Source organism: Musca vetustissima, unplaced genomic scaffold (assembly GCF_032173495.1).
Source record: "Musca vetustissima isolate MV318-11 ecotype Yass unplaced genomic scaffold, APGP_CSIRO_Mvet_v1 utg47764, whole genome shotgun sequence".
NCBI classification, from domain to species: domain Eukaryota; kingdom Metazoa; phylum Arthropoda; class Insecta; order Diptera; family Muscidae; genus Musca; species Musca vetustissima.
This window is the reverse complement of record NW_026878197.1, coordinates 69,364-89,707: the sequence shown is the minus strand read 5'-3', so window position 1 is coordinate 89,707 and position 20,344 is coordinate 69,364. Positions and strand designations below refer to the sequence as shown.

The 20,344-nt window shown below is 34.6% G+C and overlaps 1 protein-coding gene across 1 annotated transcript; it reads left to right on the top strand.

Annotated features, from left to right (window-relative positions):
- Window positions 1-613: 613 nt before the first annotated feature.
- On the top strand, window positions 614-1,841 carry LOC133322992 (tyrosine aminotransferase; the record flags this gene model as incomplete). Its single annotated transcript, XM_061531942.1, has 2 exons — window positions 614-1,125; window positions 1,208-1,841. Coding segments are annotated over 2 exons (1,145 nt in total), but the record flags the coding sequence as incomplete, so codon positions are not given.
- Window positions 1,842-20,344: the final 18,503 nt, after the last annotated feature.

Here is a 20,344-nt window from a genome sequence, read left to right as displayed (position 1 = left end):
TAATACCAGAAGCTTGGCAAAATGCTACTTCCAGATCCTCTGTATCTGCCACCAGGTTTCCATCTTTATCTCTACAGGAGGATGTGCCAGCACCAAAGCCTTAGGTTTGGTGTTTTACCCGTTGGTAAAATTTCCGGACTTCATTCTGACTCTTGTACATCTCGATTTGCTCACGGTTTTCTTGTTCTTTCTTCTTTTTTTTGAAAATACGTTTCTCCTCTCTTTTTCTCCCAATAATTCTCTCTCGCATTACGTGTTGCTACTGTCTGCAGGATTGCCATATACACAGCGTTTTTCACATCAATAGCATTACAACACTCCTGATCGAATTATGGAATATTTGGTATGTACCCATACTCAAAAAGTGGTAAAACTTTTCAAATTTATAAAGAAGGGGAATTTAAATGATTTCTTCGATTAATTAATGACGCTTGCAGAACAATTTTTTTTCGATTCGAAGTGATATTTCGGATATATTTTTTGGAGATCATTTAAAGAGCTATGCACCAGATCTTTGAAAAGAATATTTATTTTAATTTATTTGACTTTATTTTAAAGCTTTATTCCGAACTCCATTTAACAAAAGTTTTTTTGTTTTCAATTTATTTTCCAGGTGATCCCACAACATTTGGTAACCTCAAAGCCTCCGATGAGACAATGAAAGCTGTTTTGAATTCCATCGAAAGTGGCAAATATAATGGTTATGCTCATACGCAAGGACATGAAAGTGCCCGCCGTGCAATTGCCAAATATAGTGCCCACCAGAGTTCCGAAGAAATAAAACCGGAAAATATTTGCATAACCAGTGGTTGTTCTTCCGCCTTGGAATATTCTATTTTGGCTTTAGCTGACAAGGGTCAAAATATTCTAATACCACGTCCTGGATTTTGTTTATATCAAACATTGACCGAAGGTCTGGGTATCGAGGTGCGCTATTATGATCTCTTGCCGGAAAAACAGTGGGAATGTGATTTGCAACAAATGGAATCGCTGATCGATGAAAAGACCGCAGCCATTGTCATTAATAATCCCAGCAATCCTTGTGGCAGTGTATTCAGTAAACAACATTTGGAGGATATTCTGGCCATATGTGAGAAATATTATTTGCCCATTATTGCCGATGAGGTAAGAGAGAGAGAGATAAGTCCATGATCCAGAAGTAAAGAACCACAATTATTGAACTTTGTGTTTTGTATCCTTTTTCTAGGTTTATGAACATTTTGTGTTCCCCGGCGCCAAACATTATGCTGTCAGTTCGCTGTCGAAAAATGTGCCCGTCCTATCATGTGGTGGCCTCACCAAACGTTTCATTGTACCAGGATGGCGTACTGGCTGGGTAATAATACACGATCGTGAAAATCGTTTGGCTGAAGTGACGCAAGGTTTGAAAAACTTGTGTGGCCGTATTTTGGGTTCCAATACCCTGGTGCAAGGTGCTATTCCGGATATTCTGGAAAAGACTCCACAAAGCTATTTCGACAGTATCATCGAAATATTGAGCGAAAATGCAAATCTTGCCTATGGCATGCTCAAGAAGATTCGTGGCCTAAATCCCATTATGCCCAACGGTGCCATGTATATGATGGTTGGCATTAACATTGAACAATTTCCCGAATTCAAAGATGACACACAATTCGTCCAGGAATTGGTTAATCAACAGAGTGTATTCTGTCTGCCCGGCAGTTGTTTTGAATATCCGAATTTTGTGCGTATCGTTTTGACGGTACCCAAAGCTATGATTGAAGAAGCCTGTGCTCGTATTGCGGAGTTCTGTGAAGCCCATTACAAAGTCGATAGTACGATAATTGAAAATAATCTACTGGAAGAGATTCCATATTAGAGAGGAAGTAGATGGATGGATAGATGGGATTAGTACGTTTATGGCTGGGATTAGTACGTGATGTTTGAAAGCTGTTTTTTTAAATAAACAATATATAGACTAAGTTTAATGCATTTATACCTTTTTTTGTAGTCGTATTAGTTTTACATTAATGAATTAAATTCTTTTATTTATAAATAAAAATAACAATGTTTTGTTATGAAAACAACAAAAATAATAGTTTTGATTGAATCTATTGAATTTTTGCCAAGAAAGTAATTTTAACAGATACAGTGAGTAGCAAAAGTCATGGTACCCCGTACAAATCAAAAAATATTCAGCAATTCCTCAAAAAGTAATTCACAAAATTTCAAATATATTTTTATTTCATGTATTCAATCCTATACAACAATTATATATTAAAACAAAATCGACATAGTGCCAACGTAAGTCTTGGTACCCCTGGAGAAACGTAATGAATTATTTAATATTACCTAATTTTTACAATTAAATTGACTTAGTCCCAATTTAAAATAGGCGAGTTTACTTGCGGCAAGTCTTTGTTTGTGGGAGAGGCAAGGGGAATAGAAATGAAAAAAAAAATTGCTCGTACCGACAATTTTCTGGCAATTCGTTTTGTGTATTTCGTATTTGTTGAAATTTTATATATATTTAAATGTAAAAAAAAACAACAAATAAAAAAATATTTTGGAAACCGAACTGCCTTGTATAGACGCATGAAGCAAGTTCAAAAAAGAAGGACAAGAATAATCTAAATCAGGACTTACCTAATATTTGGTAGGATATCCCTTGAGCTTTAAAACTTCATTCAATCGTTCGGGCATTGAGTAGATTTTTAGTGTAGTCCGACGATATTTTACCCCATTCTGTCAGAAGTATTTCTTTGAGTTGGGCCTTACTGGTAATTGTATGATTTCGGATTCGTTTATCTAGATGATCCTATAGGTGCTCAATCGGACGTACAAAAATATTCAACTTTAATATTCAAATTTATTAAATTTATCCACGTATTTTTAGTTTCCATTCGAAATTCCAGAATGTTTTGTTTTTGTATTCAACAAAAGAAACCAGTAAGGAAAGTAGTAAAGTCGGACGGGGTCGACTATATAATACCCTTCACCACTTTGGGTATATTCAACAGATGGAATCCGACGTCGCATTTTTGAAGAATTAACATTAAATTAAACATTTCATTCCGCAAGCTATACTAAATTTAGGTCAGATATAGAGTTGCTCCTTACAATGGGACAAATTTAAGTAAATAAATTTTAAGCAAAATATCGAAATCTAAACCGATTTCAGCAGCTTGTCACATGTTAGGTTACACTTATTTCAGTATTTTTTTTTTTTGCATTCGGCCATATTTTGAACTCTTCATTTACTTATAAATCCAAAATTTCGTGCAAATCGAAGGATATATAGGGACTTTGGTGCACCATTTTCCTAAAATGGGACGAAAATATATATGGGACCTATATCTAAATCTGTACAGATTTTTACGAAATTTAACACACATCGTTCTAGAATTAATTCAGTACGCTGTGCCAAATTTCGTGCAAATCGAAGGATATATAGGGACTTTTGTGCCCTATATATAAAATCGGACGAAAATATATATGGGAGCTATATCTAAATCTGAACCGATTTTCACGAAACTTAACACACATCACTCCAGACTTAATTTAGTACGCTATGACAAATTACGAGCAAATGAAGGATATATAGGGGCTTTGGTCCACTATATACCTAAAATCGGACGAAAATATATGTGGGAGCTATATCTAAATCTGGACCGATTTTTAGGAAACTTAACACACATCATTCTAGACCTAATTCAGTACGTTGTGGCAAATTTCGTGCATCGGACGAAAATATATATGGGAGCTTTATCTAAATATAAACCGATTTTTCCCAATTTCAATAGGGTTCGTCCAAATAAGTGAACTGTGCCAAATTTGATCCAAATCGGATCACAAATGCGACCTGTACTTTGTTAACAAAAATACATGGACGGACGGACAGACGGACATGCATAAATCGACTTAAAAAGTGATTCTATTCATATTCTCAAAAGGAACCATGTGTCTATCTCGTTTTCTTTTGCCTGTAACAAACATATGCACAAAGACATAATACCCTGTACCACAGTGTGGTGAAGTGTATAAAAAGTGAAAAATACGTTCTGTCAAAGTTGAAATTATTCAACTTTAAATTTTGTACGTTCGACGTATTTCGGTAACATTCATATAAATACATGTGTTCTACTTTTGTGGTGAAAAACGTCGAACGAGCTAGTTGAATTTTAGGTAAGGCTGTTAACGTCAAAAGCAGTGTGCTTTGGATCATTGTCCTGTTGGAAGTAATAATTATCACGAATGTTGAGTTTTTCAGCACTTGGATTCAACTTTTGTTTCAAAATATTCATGTAAATTGTTTTATTCATTATTTCCTCAATGAATACCAAATTGCCAACACCAGTTGCTGACATGCATCCCCATACCATTACTCCACCCCTCCGTGCTTTACTGTTTTCGAGTATTCTTTGGATTGAGCTCTTCCTTTTTTTCCGCTACACCAAAGAGCGTCCATCCGACCCAAATATCTTAAATTTCGATTCGTCCGAGAAAATTAATTTTTCCCAGAACTCATTTGTCTTGTTTTAATAATCATTTGCAAAATCGATACGCTTCTTTCTGTTTGTTTCGTTAACAAGTGGTTTTTGCGGGCAGTGCGAGCATTGAATCCACACTTCTTGATGCACCTACGTACTGTCTGCTGAAACTGCTTTCCCAAATGATTCTTTTAAGTCTGCAGCGATTTTAGGGGCGCTGGTAAATGCACCTACGTACTGTGTCTGCTGAAACTGCTTTCCCAAATGATTCTTTTTAGTCTACAGCGATTTTAGGAGCGCTGGTAAATGGATATTTTTTAATAATATATTCAATTTTTCGTTCTTCTCTGATGTTGAGCTTCCTGATCGCCGTTTATTTTCAATTATATTTTCTTTTTTGTATCGATTAACCACTTTTTGGACTGCTGATTTGGTTCTGTTTATCATTTTACCAATTTCGGAATAGGATTTTCCCATTTCATGGTTATTATTATTTTTCGATCTTTCTAGGCATTTTAAAAAATACTTGATTTCACTTATTGCACTAAGCAAATGCTTTTGGGGATATGGAAAGTACCGTTATTGTTTTAAAAGAAAATTTGACAAGACTCTAAATAGTTGCCACATATTTTACTAAACGATTTTATCCCATAAATGATGTGTAATATCAGCTCTGACCGGGGGAACCATGACTTATGCTATGCAATAGTTTGGAGTTGGCACGATCTCGATAAAAATTCCTTAAATTTGTCAGGACCGTTATATGGAGAAATAGTTAATTAACCCGGAATCCGATATGTCATTTCAATGAGATAAAATTTGGATAAAAACTTCATAGTATCGAAAATAGGACCGGACCTTTATGTGGGGTTTTATGTATTACTTTATTAATATTATAGTTATGCTTTATCTGATAACCCTACACTTTTGTATTTAAATTCATATTATATGGCAAATCTATTTTCATCATTCCTTTAGCCCAAACTTTATCTCTTAGCCCTCAGTCTTTTTTAACAATAAAACACATAACCTCTGAATGGACATAAACCCACGTGTTATTTTTGGATTTAACATAGGGGCTATATTGAAACATAGACCTGCGTAGAAAGTTTTCCGCAAATCGGTGTTTTAACCTCCAATATCCCGGAATAACAAATTACCAATGGGAAAATGCAGCTATATCATTTAAAACGCTGGGAATGGGCCCTATAGAGAGGCTAAGTCAAAATTGACCTATTTTGAAAAATTTCTGTATATGTATGCATGTATGTGAGCCTTTAAGAACCCTTTATACCAAATTACATTCAAATTACATTTAGAAAATGCGGCTTTAATCTTCAACATATTGAAAATTGCTCTGTACCATTATATGGTAGCTATATCAAAACGTAAACCGATATTGAAATTTTTTGGTATGAAGATTTGACATCATATGCGAACATGAACAATATGCCAAGAATCAGTTTACATATTGAATAAATAACAAACTTCTTCCATTTTTTTATTAATAAACAATTTTTTAGTAATTTTCTTATTAACGTATACTGTGTAAATGTTAAATTTATACTTTAATAATAATATATAGACGTTGTTTCATCGAGTGGACCAACAACGCATCCAATATTGCAGTTTATAATGCTTTTATATTTATATCCATCACCACACTGTGGTAGAGAGTATTATGTCTTTGTGCATATGTTTGTAACAGGCAAAAAAGAAACGAGATCGAGACATGGTTCCTTTTGAGAATATGTATAGAATCACTTCCTAAGTCGATTTATGCATGTCCGTAAAGTGCATTTCTGATCCGAATTGGATGAAATCTGGCACAGTTCATTTAATTGGCCTAAGGACGAACCCTAGTAAAATTGAGAAAAATCGGTTCAGGGGGGTTACTCTGTATTGCGATGCGTAAGAAAAATTCTATCTCATCGCGTAATTGGTACTCTCTAATTCGTTTTCGTATCTCCTTTCGCATCTACTTTACGCAAATGTGGCATCACCGCAATCTGTAATACGAAAACGCATGTCAAACTCGTTCGTTAAACGCAAATATCTTGCGTTAACAAAATAGCAAACGCAAATGAAGCGAAACATGTAAATAAGCACAATTAAAGTTTTTATTTACATCTAAATTGATAATTATTTTGGGTGAAAGCCAAAAAAAAGTTACAGTTGACGACTCAGCACCGTCAGTTCCAAACTTTAGTAGATTTTATGGTGCAACACAGCGATTTGGCAAGGGGCCAGTTGTAGAGTTCAAATGCGAAACGACGCGCCAAAAAATTGTAGAGAAAACTGGATGATGACCTTAATTCAGATGGACCTCCTGTAAGAGATGTCGCTGGTTGGAAAAAAGTAATGTTTTATATTTTATATATAAAATGTGAAACTATGTGTGCATATTTACAGGTTGGTGTTGATAACCACCTTGCCCAAGCAATTTCAAAGCAGCGTCCACTTTTATTGGATTTGGAATTGCTGTGGATCTATTTGGAACGACGAGGTCATTTTTAATAGCGTTTATTTATTGTACAAATTTATAAAAATTAAATATTTGAAAACGTTTGTCACATTATTCGTACTTCTATTTTCATACCCGTGTTCACTTAGGTAGAGTATATTTGATCGATCTTTTAAAATTCTTTTTTTTTTAGTTGGTTCATCATTTTTGTTAAAAAAAAAACACTCGTACCACATAAAAATATGTTTTTAAATGTTTAATGTTTAAAAAAAACACTTGTACCACATAAAAATATGTTTTTATTTACAATTTTTTGACGTTTCCTTTTGTCATTTTTCGTTATTGTTTACTTTGTGGTGCCAGTGTTGCCCTATTTTCGATTTATTTTGCGAATGCGTTTGCGTGAGCGATACAGAGTACCAAATTGCACTCTTAACGCATTTAGCTTTCGCATCGCACTGGCTTTCGCAACGCAATACAGAGTAACCCCCCAGATTTAGATATAGCTCCCATATATGACATGGCGTATTGATTAAGTCTAGAACGATGTGTGCTTAGTTTCGTAAAAAACGGTTCAGGGGGGTTACTCTGTATTGCGACGCGAAAGCTAAATGCGTTAAGAGTACAATTTGGTACTCTGTAACGTTCACGCAAACGCATTCGCAAACTAAATTGAAAATAGGGCAATACTGTCGCCATAAAGTAAACAATAACGAAGAATTACAAAAGGAAACGTCAAAAAATTGTAAATGAAAACATATTTTTGTGTGGTAAGAGTGTTTTTTAAACAAAAATGATGAACGAATTAAAAAAAAAAAGAATTTTATGAGATCTATCATATATACTCTCCCTAAGTGACCACGGGTATGAAAATATAAGTACGAATTATGTGACAAATGTTTTCAAATATTTAATTTTTATAGATTTATATAAAATGTCTCAATAAAGATTCGTTTATGTATTTTTTAAACGCTCGTCGTTTCAAATAGATCCACAACAATTCCAACTCCAATAAAAGAGGCCGCTGCTTTGAAATTGCTTGGACAAGGTGGTTATCAACACCAACCTATAAATATGCACACATAGTTTCACATTTTATATAAAAAAATAATATATTACTTTTTCCAACCACCGACATCTTTTACAGGAGGTCAATTTGGATTGAGGTCATCAGACAGTTTTGTCCACAAATTGTTGGCGCGTTGTTTCGCATTTGAACTCTGCAACTGTCCCTTTGCCAAATCACTATGTTGCCCCATAAAATCTACTGAAGTTAGGAACTGACGTTGCTGAGCCTGTAACTGTGACTTTTTTGCCTTTTACTTAAAATAATTTACAATTTATATATAAATAAAACCTTTAATGGAGCTTACTTATATGTTTCGCTTCCTTTGCGTTTGCTATTTTGTTAACGCAAGATATTTGCGCTTAACGAACGAGTTTGACATGCGTTTTCGTATTACAGAGTGCGTTGATGCTACATTTGCGTAAAGTAGATGCGAAAGGAGATACGAAAACGAATTAAAGAGTACCAATTACGCGATGCGTTACAATTTTTCTCACGCATCGCAATACAGAGTAGCCCCCCAGATATATATATATATATATATATATAAATTGGGAAAAATCGGTTCAGATTTAGATATAGCTCCCATATATATATTTCGTCCGATTTAAAGTAAATGGTGCACCAAAGACACTATATATCTTTCGAATTGCACGAAATTTGGCATAGCGTACTGAATTAAGTGTAGGATGATGTGTGCTAAGTTTCGTGATCATATTTAGATATAGCTCCCATATATATTTTCGACCGATTTGGGGTAAATGGTGCACCAAAGTCCCTGTACATCAATCGATTTTCACGAAATTTGGCATAACGTATTGAATTAAGTCTAGAACGAAGTGTGCTAAATTTCGTCAAAATCCATTCAGAGTTATATAAGCTTCTATGTGTCCTATATATTTAGTTTCGCACGATTTTAGGTAAATGGCGCACCAAACTCCCAAAATATGTCCGATTGAGACAAAATTTTGCGCAGGGTACTGTGCACCAAGTAATCAACGTATGTTCGATTGAGATGAAAAACTTCACTATGCGATGTGCTGCAGTCGCGGGCGTCAAGCTTGCTTTAAATCGGTCCAGAATTTAATAATTTTGTCCGATTCATATAAATGGTACACAACAGACTCTCTTCAACTGAAATGATATTTTGCATAGATTCTAGAATGACATTTGTTGTTTCTCATATATCACATATTTAATTTCGTCCGATTCCTTGGTTCTTCAAAGGTTCGTCAAAAATACTACGTCGGTTACGATATTAATCTTGTTGTTGTTGTAGCAACAGAATACATGTCATTTTGTCATGCATCGTCTGGTTCTGCTTCTTCTACCTCCAAATTCAGGAATGCTGCAACTTCAGCGGGTTGCGTCCAAAGTGAATTCGGCGATAGGTGAGTAGGCTTAGCTGGGCAATTTTAGAGGTGCAAAGTGTCGTGTGGTCCTAGTCCACATGCCGGACATGTGTTAGGTATCGAGCCGTCAATTCTTGCCCAATATGAATTGAGGCGGTTGCACCATCCTGATCTTAGTTGAGCTAAGACTACTCGTGTTAGCCTTGGCAGTTGCTTTTCCTCAGCTGCGATGGATGGGGGTGGTCTCCAATTATGGTATTCACTCGATATTGCTCTACTGCCTGAGCGACTGCATCCGTGTGAATACCATTCAGACCTGCTTGATAGGCTTCTTGATCTAGGGGTTCACGCTTGTACTTTTGGACCTCACTCTCTAGATCATGAAGATCTTTCCTGACGTGCCAATACCCTGGTGCAAGGTGCTATTCCGGATATTCTGGAAAAGACTCCACAAAGCTATTTCGACAGTATCATCGAAATATTGAGCGAAAATGCAAATCTTGCCTATGGCATGCTCAAGAAGATTCGTGGCCTAAATCCCATTATGCCCAACGGTGCCATGTATATGATGGTTGGCATTAACATTGAACAATTTCCCGAATTCAAAGATGACACACAATTCGTCCAGGAATTGGTTAATCAACAGAGTGTATTCTGTCTGCCCGGCAGTTGTTTTGAATATCCGAATTTTGTGCGTATCGTTTTGACGGTACCCAAAGCTATGATTGAAGAAGCCTGTGCTCGTATTGCGGAGTTCTGTGAAGCCCATTACAAAGTCGATAGTACGATAATTGAAAATAATCTACTGGAAGAGATTCCATATTAGAGAGGAAGTAGATGGATGGATAGATGGGATTAGTACGTTTATGGCTGGGATTAGTACGTGATGTTTGAAAGCTGTTTTTTTAAATAAACAATATATAGACTAAGTTTAATGCATTTATACCTTTTTTGTAGTCGTATTAGTTTTACATTAATGAATTAAATTCTTTTATTTATAAATAAAAATAACAATGTTTTGTTATGAAAACAACAAAAATAATAGTTTTGATTGAATCTATTGAATTTTTGCCAAGAAAGTAATTTTAACAGATACAGTGAGCAGCAAAAGTCATGGTACCCCGTACAAATCAAAAAATATTCAGCAATTCCTCAAAAAGTAATTCACAAAATTTCAAATATATATTTTTATTTCATGTATTCAATCCTATACAACAATTATATATTAAAACAAAATCGACATAGTGCCAACGTAAGTCTTGGTACCCCTGGAGAAACATAATGAATTATTTAATATTACCTAATTATTACCATTAAATTGACTTAGTCCCAATTTAAAATAGGCGAGTTTACTTGCGGCAAGTCTTTGTTTGTGGGAGAGGCAAGGGGAATAGAAATGAAAAAAAAAATTGCTCGTACCGACAATTTTCTGGCAATTCGTTTTGTGTATTTCGTATTTGTTGACATTTTATATATATTTAAATGTGAAAAAAAACAACAAATAAAAAAATATTTTGGAAACCGAACTGCCTTGTATAGACGCATGAAGCAAGTTCAAAAAAAGAACGACAAGAATAATCTAAATCAGGACTTACCTAATATTTGGTAGGATATCCCTTGAGCTTTAAAACTTCATTCAATCGTTCGGGCATTGAGTAGATTTTTAGTGTAGTCCGACGATATTTTACCCCATTCTGTCAGAAGTATTTCTTTGAGTTGGGCCTTACTGGTAATTGTATGATTTCGGATTCGTTTATCTAGATGATCCTATAGGTGCTCAATCGGATTTAAATCGAGGGTTTATGGAGGCGTCATCAGCATGTTGGTGTATTGTATACGATCCAATTCTTACAACATTACCTAAAATCCGACGGGACGTACAAAAATATTCAACTTTAATATTCAAATTTATTAAATTTATCCACGTATTTTTAGTTTCCATTCGAAATTCCAGAATGTTTTGTTTTTGTATTCAACAAAAGAAACCAGTAAGGAAAGTAGTAAAGTCGGACGGGGTCGACTATATAATACCCTTCACCACTTTGGGTATATTCAACAGATGGAATCCTAACAGACGTCGCATTTTTGAAGAATTAACATTAAATTAAACATTTCATTCCGCAAGCTATACTAAATTTAGGTCAGATATAGAGTTGCTCCTTACAATGGGACAAATTTATGTAAATAAATTTTAAGCAAAATATCGAAATCTAAACCGATTTCATCGAAACTTGTCTCATGTTAGGTTACACTTATTTCAGTATGTTGTTTTGCATTCGACCATATTTTGAACTCTTCATTTACTTATAAATCCAAAATTTCGTGCAAATCGAAGGATATATAGGGACTTTCGTGCACTATTTTCCTAAAATGGGACGAAAATATATATGGGACCTATATCTAAATCTGTACCGATTTTTACGAAATTTAACACACATCGTTCTAGAATTAATTCAGTACGCTGTGCCAAATTTCGTGCAAATCGAAGGATATATAGGGGCTTTGGTCCACTATATACCTAAAATCGGACGAAAATATATATGGGAGCTATATCTAAATCTGAACCGATTTTCACGAAATTTAACACACATCGTTCTAAAATTCAGTATGCTGTGCCAAATTTCGTGCAAATCGAAGGATATATAGTGACTTTGGTGCACTATTTACCTGGTAAATGCACCTACGTACTGTGTCTGCTGAAACTGCTTAGGAGCGCTGGTAAATGGATATTTTTTTATTAATATATTCAATTTTTCGTTATTCTCTGATGTTGAGCTGTTTATTTTCAATTATATTTTCTTTTTTGTATCGATTAACCACTTTTTGGACTGCTGATTTGGTTCTGTGTATCACTTTACCAATTTCGGTATAGGATTTTCCCATTTCATGGTTATTAATTATTATTTTTTGCTCTAGGCATTTTAAAAAATACTTGCTTTTACTTGTTGCACTAAGCAAATGCTTTTGGGAATATGGAAAGTACCGTTATTGTTTTAAAAGAGAATTTGACAAAACTCTAAATAGTTGTCACATATTTTACTAAACGATTTTATTCCATAAATGATGTGTAATATCAGCTCTGACAGGGGGAACCATGACTTAAGCTGTTCAAAAGTTTGGAGTTGGCACGATCTCGATTTTTTATGGTTTGTTAGATCAAATAAATGAAATATTACTTTCCATTGTTGTAATATAGGAGTGAATACATAAAATAAAAAGAATGGTTTTAAATTTTGTAAATTATTTTTTGAGTAATTACTGAATAATTTTTATATGTATGGGGTACCATGACGTTTGCTGTTCACAGTAAATACTTCGTTTTATACCCTGCAACACGTGGTGGGCATTAAAAATTCCTTAAATCTTAAACGTTAAATAGTTAATTAACCCGGAATCCGATATGTCATTTCAATGAGATAAAATTTGGATAAAAACTTCATAGTATCGAAAATAGGACCGGACCTTTATGTGGGGTTTTATGTATTACTTTATTAATATTATAGTTATGCTTTATCTGATAACCCTACACTTTTGTATTTAAATTCATATTATATGGCAAATCTATTTTCATCATTCCTTTAGCCCAAACTTTATCTCTTAGCCCTCAGTCTTTTTTAACAATAAAACACATAACCTCTGAATGGACATAAACCCACGTGTTATTTTTGGATTTAACATAGGGGCTATATTGAAACATAGACCTGCGTAGAAAGTTTTCCGCAAATCGGTGTTTTAACCTCCAATATCCCGGAATAACAAATTACCAATGGGAAAATGCAGCTATATCATTTAAAACGCTGGGAATGGGCCCTATAGAGAGGCTAAGTCAAAATTGACCTATTTTGAAAAATTTCTGTATATGTATGCATGTATGTGAGCCTTTAAGAACCCTGTTTAGGCGCCGAAATTGCGTTTCGAAAAATAAAGAAAATAAAACACGAACGTTTTAGTTTTCTGATTTTAAGTTTTATTGAAATATTAAAATAAATAATAATAGGGGAAGAAAAGGAGAAAGAACAGATTACCTGTGTTACGAGTAGCGATCGATACGAGAAGGAGATGAACAATAACAATAATGTTGTAAAGTGACATTGGCGCAAAACAATACTCATTAGAAAACTGACAGTTCAATGTTGTAACATTAAGGAGTATGCAGTTTTCTAATGAGTATGCAAACAAACACAATGAACACGAGCGTTCAAAGGATGCATTTCCCAACAATGCATATAAAGGCGATTCTTACTTAAACATTGGCGCCCACCTTGCAACATTATTAATGTTGTAACACAGATATTCAATTTTGATAGTTTCTTAAAGTAATATATAATAATATGGTAGGCGGTGCAGTGTGTGAGCAATTTAATTCAAGTTTTTTTTCCAAATCCAAATACAACTATTTTTATGGGGAGCATACGAGCCGCCCGCAGTAACGGACAATCTCCCCGATTCAACCATACGAACATGGCGTTAATTGCCCATTGAATTGATCGCGATAGAACCCACAGGTATGGATTCGTATTTTGATTAAAATTTGTAAAGGAACCCGCAGTTACGGGTCTTGTATTGTTTAAATCCGCAGAGACGGATTTCGATATTATTTTAATTTATTTAGACATTTTTGACTATAGATTCGGATCCGCAGTGACGGATTCCGTTTCTGTTTCAATGCAAACAATTTAGAAATAGGCCGCTTTACAATGCCCGTTGTCGACCGAACGTCAACGATTCTGACGTGACAACCAATACCGTGTAAACTTTTTCTATTTGGCCTAGCTTCCAAAACGTAGGTGGAAGTTTTTTCATTATGAATTACAACGACTTCAAAACAAATTAGCAAGCTTTGAACTTTACGAAACCTATTCACAAGCGATATAGGTTAGTCAATTACGACAGTTTCAGGATGGGAAATTTTTTATTCCTGCTTCCCAGAGTCCACCCGAATGTGGAGCACCAGCTGGAATAAAATACCACGATAGTCTCTGAGTACCAAAGCAGCGAAATGGAATCACGATTTTCACAATTGATATGCACCAACTTACGACGTAAATCTATCGAGTGGAATAAATTTGGTGAGAAACGCAGGAGTACACCAACGTATCCTTTGTTAATCTTGCAATACGGGTCTGTGAAAGAATTTACCTTGGAAGGAACAACGAAATCTACACCAGTTGTAGTTAATGCCTTAAAAGGAATTTTACTCAGCTACGACATTGCAGCAAGAGATTCCGTCGAACAAAACAGTTTACTTTCGATAAAAGATGCACGAACACATTGTTATCGGTCGCATCAAGGCTTTACGCTACTCCAATTAGTAGCGGCCAAAAGTGGATCGCCGCGATCTATTCGATCTAACCATATAATTTCTACTATAATTTTTGCGGGCAACTAAAGTGGCAAAGGCACGAATCTCCGACGATGGGATAGGTCCAGTTACAAGCCACCCGAAAATTGAATTTTGAGCCATGTGGAAAACTTGCCGAGAAGCACTAGTTGATGTGGATGGGACAGAAGGATTGATAGGGGCAGGATTTGAAGAATTTATAGGGTTCCGGTTTACCGAACCAACCGAAGAAATCGAATTATTGGGTGATGTGTCACTACGATGCAGTAATGTATGATGGCTACGCCTACATTTCGAACACCGATGCTGACTACTACAAGTTTTAACCTCGTGCCCCCTACGCAAACAATTCACACACAATCTACGACGTTTCACTGTGGAAAATCTAGCCGATAGCGACATAGTTTTAAATCGAGGACATTCAAAAAGTTGATGGGATTGTTGAGGACAGAGGAGACACTCATTTTTGGGATAAGAGGGAACATTTTGCGATGGGTACGTTTTCGTCACATGAGTTTGAAGTTTTTGAGTGCTAGATTTCTTAACCGAATCATTTCCTCGCATACCATGGAGACACATGAGTGTTTGAATCCGTTCCGTTAAAAACCTATCGAGGTCTTCCCAAAGCGAAACAGATGACTTGTCTTTTACACTTTGCTCCCACAATGTCTGTGTAATTTTTGGAAGCCTTTGAAGACAAATAAAAACTAAGAACGGATCCCAATTATCCGTACGAACGTCGTAAATGGACATTGCGGACAAGCAACCATTGATACCACGCTGGATTTGTTTTAGACCCGAACTTGTCTCAACTTGAAGTACCGGGAGGGCGAATAATATTTGAAACTGATTATGTATCAACAAACGAGGATTATCGTATGTGGCTTTCAATGCGTTCCACGCCAGACCAAAACTGCGGTTCGTTAAGGGGAATTTGGAAACAATCTCGCGAGCTTCCCCTCTAGTTTTTCGCGTCAAATGACAAAGACGCTCAATATCACTCAACCGTGAATTGTTTATAAATACCGCGCTAAAAATGTCTCTGAATGTTGGCCACGAAAGAAAATCGCCCTCGAAAACATCAATATCGCAAGGAGGCAACGCTAAATTATGGATAACGTCTAAATTGTCTGGCTCACCATTAAAACTCGAATTACCTCTAGGATCCCCAATACTTGATATTGGGGAGCTAGAAGCCTGAGTACCCACATTTCGACAAGTGTGGGTGGACGAGTTCGTTTTATTTAAATCAGTATCGCTAGCCTGGACTTCCCTAGGAGGTGCAGACTGTGTCTGGACTTCTTGAGGAATATCAGACGGATCCCGATTTAGATGAACGTTTTCTTGCCGAAGTTTGTGCAAGGCCCGGTTTAACATTGCTAGACAATCCATGAACATTTCATAAACGACCTCCTGTTTCGATTCTACCGACTCGACATCTTCCTGACACGAATCCTCAGACGATTCCAAGAAGAAAATACATTTTTCAAACGAATTTTCTACACTTGCCCATTTTTTGTTCAATTCGGCACTTCGAATTTCTAAGATAAAGATATCTACATCTTCTTCCTTCAAAGCCCGAAGTTTATCACACATTTTGACTAGAGCGTCAGAAACTCTGATGTAGGTATTTAGAGGAGTAGAAGGCATGATTACAATTTATTTTTAATCGCACGAACACGAGAAATTATCAAAAAGAAAAAACTATTTAGTTAGAATTGAAACCAAAGCTTTTCCAATAAAAAGCTGACAACAAATTGAAATCGCTACGACAAAATAAATTTCTTCCCCAAAAAACAGCAAAAATTTCCAAGATTTCGTTAGAAAATCGATAATAATTCGAAAATTTACCACGATTTCTAAAAAATTAGCTCGAATTAGCTAAAACAACCCAAATATACAAAATTATATTTGAGAACGGGTGAAAATTGTTCGAAAAACAATCCAAAATTGTTCAAATGACAACTAAATTCCAAAAAATGCTAAAAATTTCCAAAATATTCCCAAAGAATATATCAAATAACCACAAACGGTTGAATAAAAACCAAAAAGGAACGAATTATTATGCAAAAAATCGATCAAATTTTCAAAATTATAGCCAATAAACTATACGAAAAGCTTAATTTTCCAGAAAAAATAACGAAAAATCCACAAAATTGCGAAAAAGTTTAAAAATATTTACAAAATTTCCACTGAATTTGAGAATTTAAATCAAAATAAATGATTTTCAAATATAAATATATATAAAAATATCAAATTTATATTATTTTTATTAAATTCAATATAAATAATACCAAAAATTATTATTTATATGAATTTCGATCAATGTGGACTGTAGGGTAAACGGTAAGTTAAAATGTCCAAAATTAGCTTTCAATATGTTCATACACACTACTAATCAATTTACAAAAAAAATATTACTTTGTTCCAAACGTGCTAACACGCCACAATCGACCGACCCGATTAGTGTAGCGTACACGCAAGCAAAAGAAAAACGAAAAAAAATATGTTTATAGTAGGCAAGCGACGGCTGCCTATTACGATATTAGTTATGTGTGTATCGTGTGTGTATGTTACTGCAGTAATCAGACAAGCGACCGTACAACGTAAATATGTCGCTAGCGTATATACGTGTATATTATTGTGTATTATTGAACAGGGATATATGCGAATATTAAAGGGAAAGGGCACGTTTATTTTTCTATTATTATTCGCACAACACAGTGGTAATAGGTAAAGAATATTTTGGAATTTAATATTTATTATTAAAATTAGGTCGATGTTATTAATAAAATTATCAAAATTTAACACGAACGTTAATTAAATTTTATTAATAATATTGACCACACACATTAATTAAAAAACACTTTTTTAAGCAATTTTTTCTCACAATTACCACAATATATATTTGCACTAAAAAATAATTGTTTTTTTTTTTTTTTTACCACTGTTCAATAATAGACAAGGGAAAAATTAAAGGCGACAAACGAAAAAATAGGGATTAGCGACGCGTTGTAAAGCGACCTTTGTTGTTGTTGTAAAGTTATAATTTTTGGTATTTTAGACTTTGAACTTTTTTTTTGTTTGTTATTCTTTTTTCGCGAGCTCACAAAAGAAAAAAATCACTGCACTCACCTACCTGATTTGTTGTTGATGATGTTTGAAGATGACGATGATGCAGTTGATGAAAATGAATGAGGGATGATGATGTATAGGGATGGTGATGATGTTGTGTTGTTGTTTATTTTATTGAAATGAAAACTAATAAAAGCCAAATAGAATTCTGCTTCCAAAGCTCGAATCCGGTTCGATAGGACCAAAATGTTTAGGCGCCGAAATTGCGTTTCGAAAAATAAAGAAAATAAAACACGAACGTTTTAGTTTTCTGATTTTAAGTTTTATTGAAATATTAAAATAAATAATAATAGGGGAAGAAAAGGAGAAAGAACAGATTACCTGTGTTACGAGTAGCGATCGATACGAGAAGGAGATGAACAATAACAATAATGTTGTAAAGTGACATTGGCGCAAAACAATACTCATTAGAAAACTGACAGTTCAATGTTGTAACATTAAGGAGTATGCAGTTTTCTAATGAGTATGCAAACAAACACAATGAACACGAGCGTTCAAAGGATGCATTTCCCAACAATGCATATAAAGGCGATTCTTACTTAAACAAACCCTTTATACCAAATTACATTCAAATTACATTTAGAAAATGCGGCTTTAATCTTCAACATATTGAAAATTGCTCTGTACCATTATATGGTAGCTATATCAAAACGTAAACCGATATTGAAATTTTTTGGTATGAAGATTTGACATCATATGCGAACATGAACAATATGCCAAGAATCAGTTTACATATTGAATAAATAACAAACTTCTTCCATTTTTTTATTAATAAACAATTTTTTAGTAATTTTCTTATTAACGTATACTGTGTAAATGTTAAATTTATACTTTAATAATAATATATAGACGTTGTTTCATCGAGTGGACCAACAACGCATCCAATATTGCAGTTTATAATGCTTTTATATTTATATCCATCACCACACTGTGGTAGAGAGTATTATGTCTTTGTGCATATGTTTGTAACAGGCAAAAAAGAAACGAGATCGAGACATGGTTCCTTTTGAGAATATGTATAGAATCACTTCCTAAGTCGATTTATGCATGTCCGTAAAGTGCATTTCTGATCCGAATTGGATGAAATCTGGCACAGTTCATTTAATTGGCCTAAGGACGAACCCTAGTAAAATTGAGAAAAATCGGTTCAGGGGGGTTACTCTGTATTGCGATGCGTAAGAAAAATTCTATCTCATCGCGTAATTGGTACTCTCTAATTCGTTTTCGTATCTCCTTTCGCATCTACTTTACGCAAATGTGGCATCACCGCAATCTGTAATACGAAAACGCATGTCAAACTCGTTCGTTAAACGCAAATATCTTGCGTTAACAAAATAGCAAACGCAAATGAAGCGAAACATGTAAATAAGCACAATTAAAGTTTTTATTTACATCTAAATTGATAATTATTTTGGGTGAAAGCCAAAAAAAAGTTACAGTTGACGACTCAGCACCGTCAGTTCCAAACTTTAGTAGATTTTATGGTGCAACACAGCGATTTGGCAAGGGGCCAGTTGTAGAGTTCAAATGCGAAACGACGCGCCAAAAAATTGTAGAGAAAACTGGATGATGACCTTAATTCAGATGGACCTCCTGTAAGAGATGTCGCTGGTTGGAAAAAAGTAATGTTTTATATTTTATATATAAAATGTGAAACTATGTGTGCATATTTACAGGTTGGTGTTGATAACCACCTTGCCCAAGCAATTTCAAAGCAGCGTCCACTTTTATTGGATTTGGAATTGCTGTGGATCTATTTGGAACGACGAGGTCATTTTTAATAGCGTTTATTTATTGTACAAATTTATAAAAATTAAATATTTGAAAACGTTTGTCACATTATTCGTACTTCTATTTTCATACCCGTGTTCACTTAGGTAGAGTATATTTGATCGATCTCTTAAAATTCTTTTTTTTAGTTGGTTCATCATTTTTGTTAAAAAAAAACACTCGTACCACATAAAAATATGTTTTAAATGTTTAATGTTTTAAAAAAAACACTCGTACCACATAAAAATATGTTTTTATTTACAATTTTTTGACGTTTCCTTTTGTCATTTTTCGTTATTGTTTACTTTGTGGTGCCAGTGTTGCCCTATTTTCGATTTATTTTGCGAATGCGTTTGCGTGAGCGATACAGAGTACCAAATTGCACTCTTAACGCATTTAGCTTTCGCATCGCACTGGCTTTCGCAACGCAATACAGAGTAACCCCCCAGATTTAGATATAGCTCCCATATATGACATGGCGTATTGATTAAGTCTAGAACGATGTGTGCTTAGTTTCGTAAAAAACGGTTCAGGGGGGTTACTCTGTATTGCGACGCGAAAGCTAAATGCGTTAAGAGTACAATTTGGTACTCTGTAACGTTCACGCAAACGCATTCGCAAACTAAATTGAAAATAGGGCAATACTGTCGCCATAAAGTAAACAATAACGAAGAATTACAAAAGGAAACGTCAAAAAATTGTAAATGAAAACATATTTTTGTGTGGTAAGAGTGTTTTTTAAACAAAAATGATGAACGAATTAAA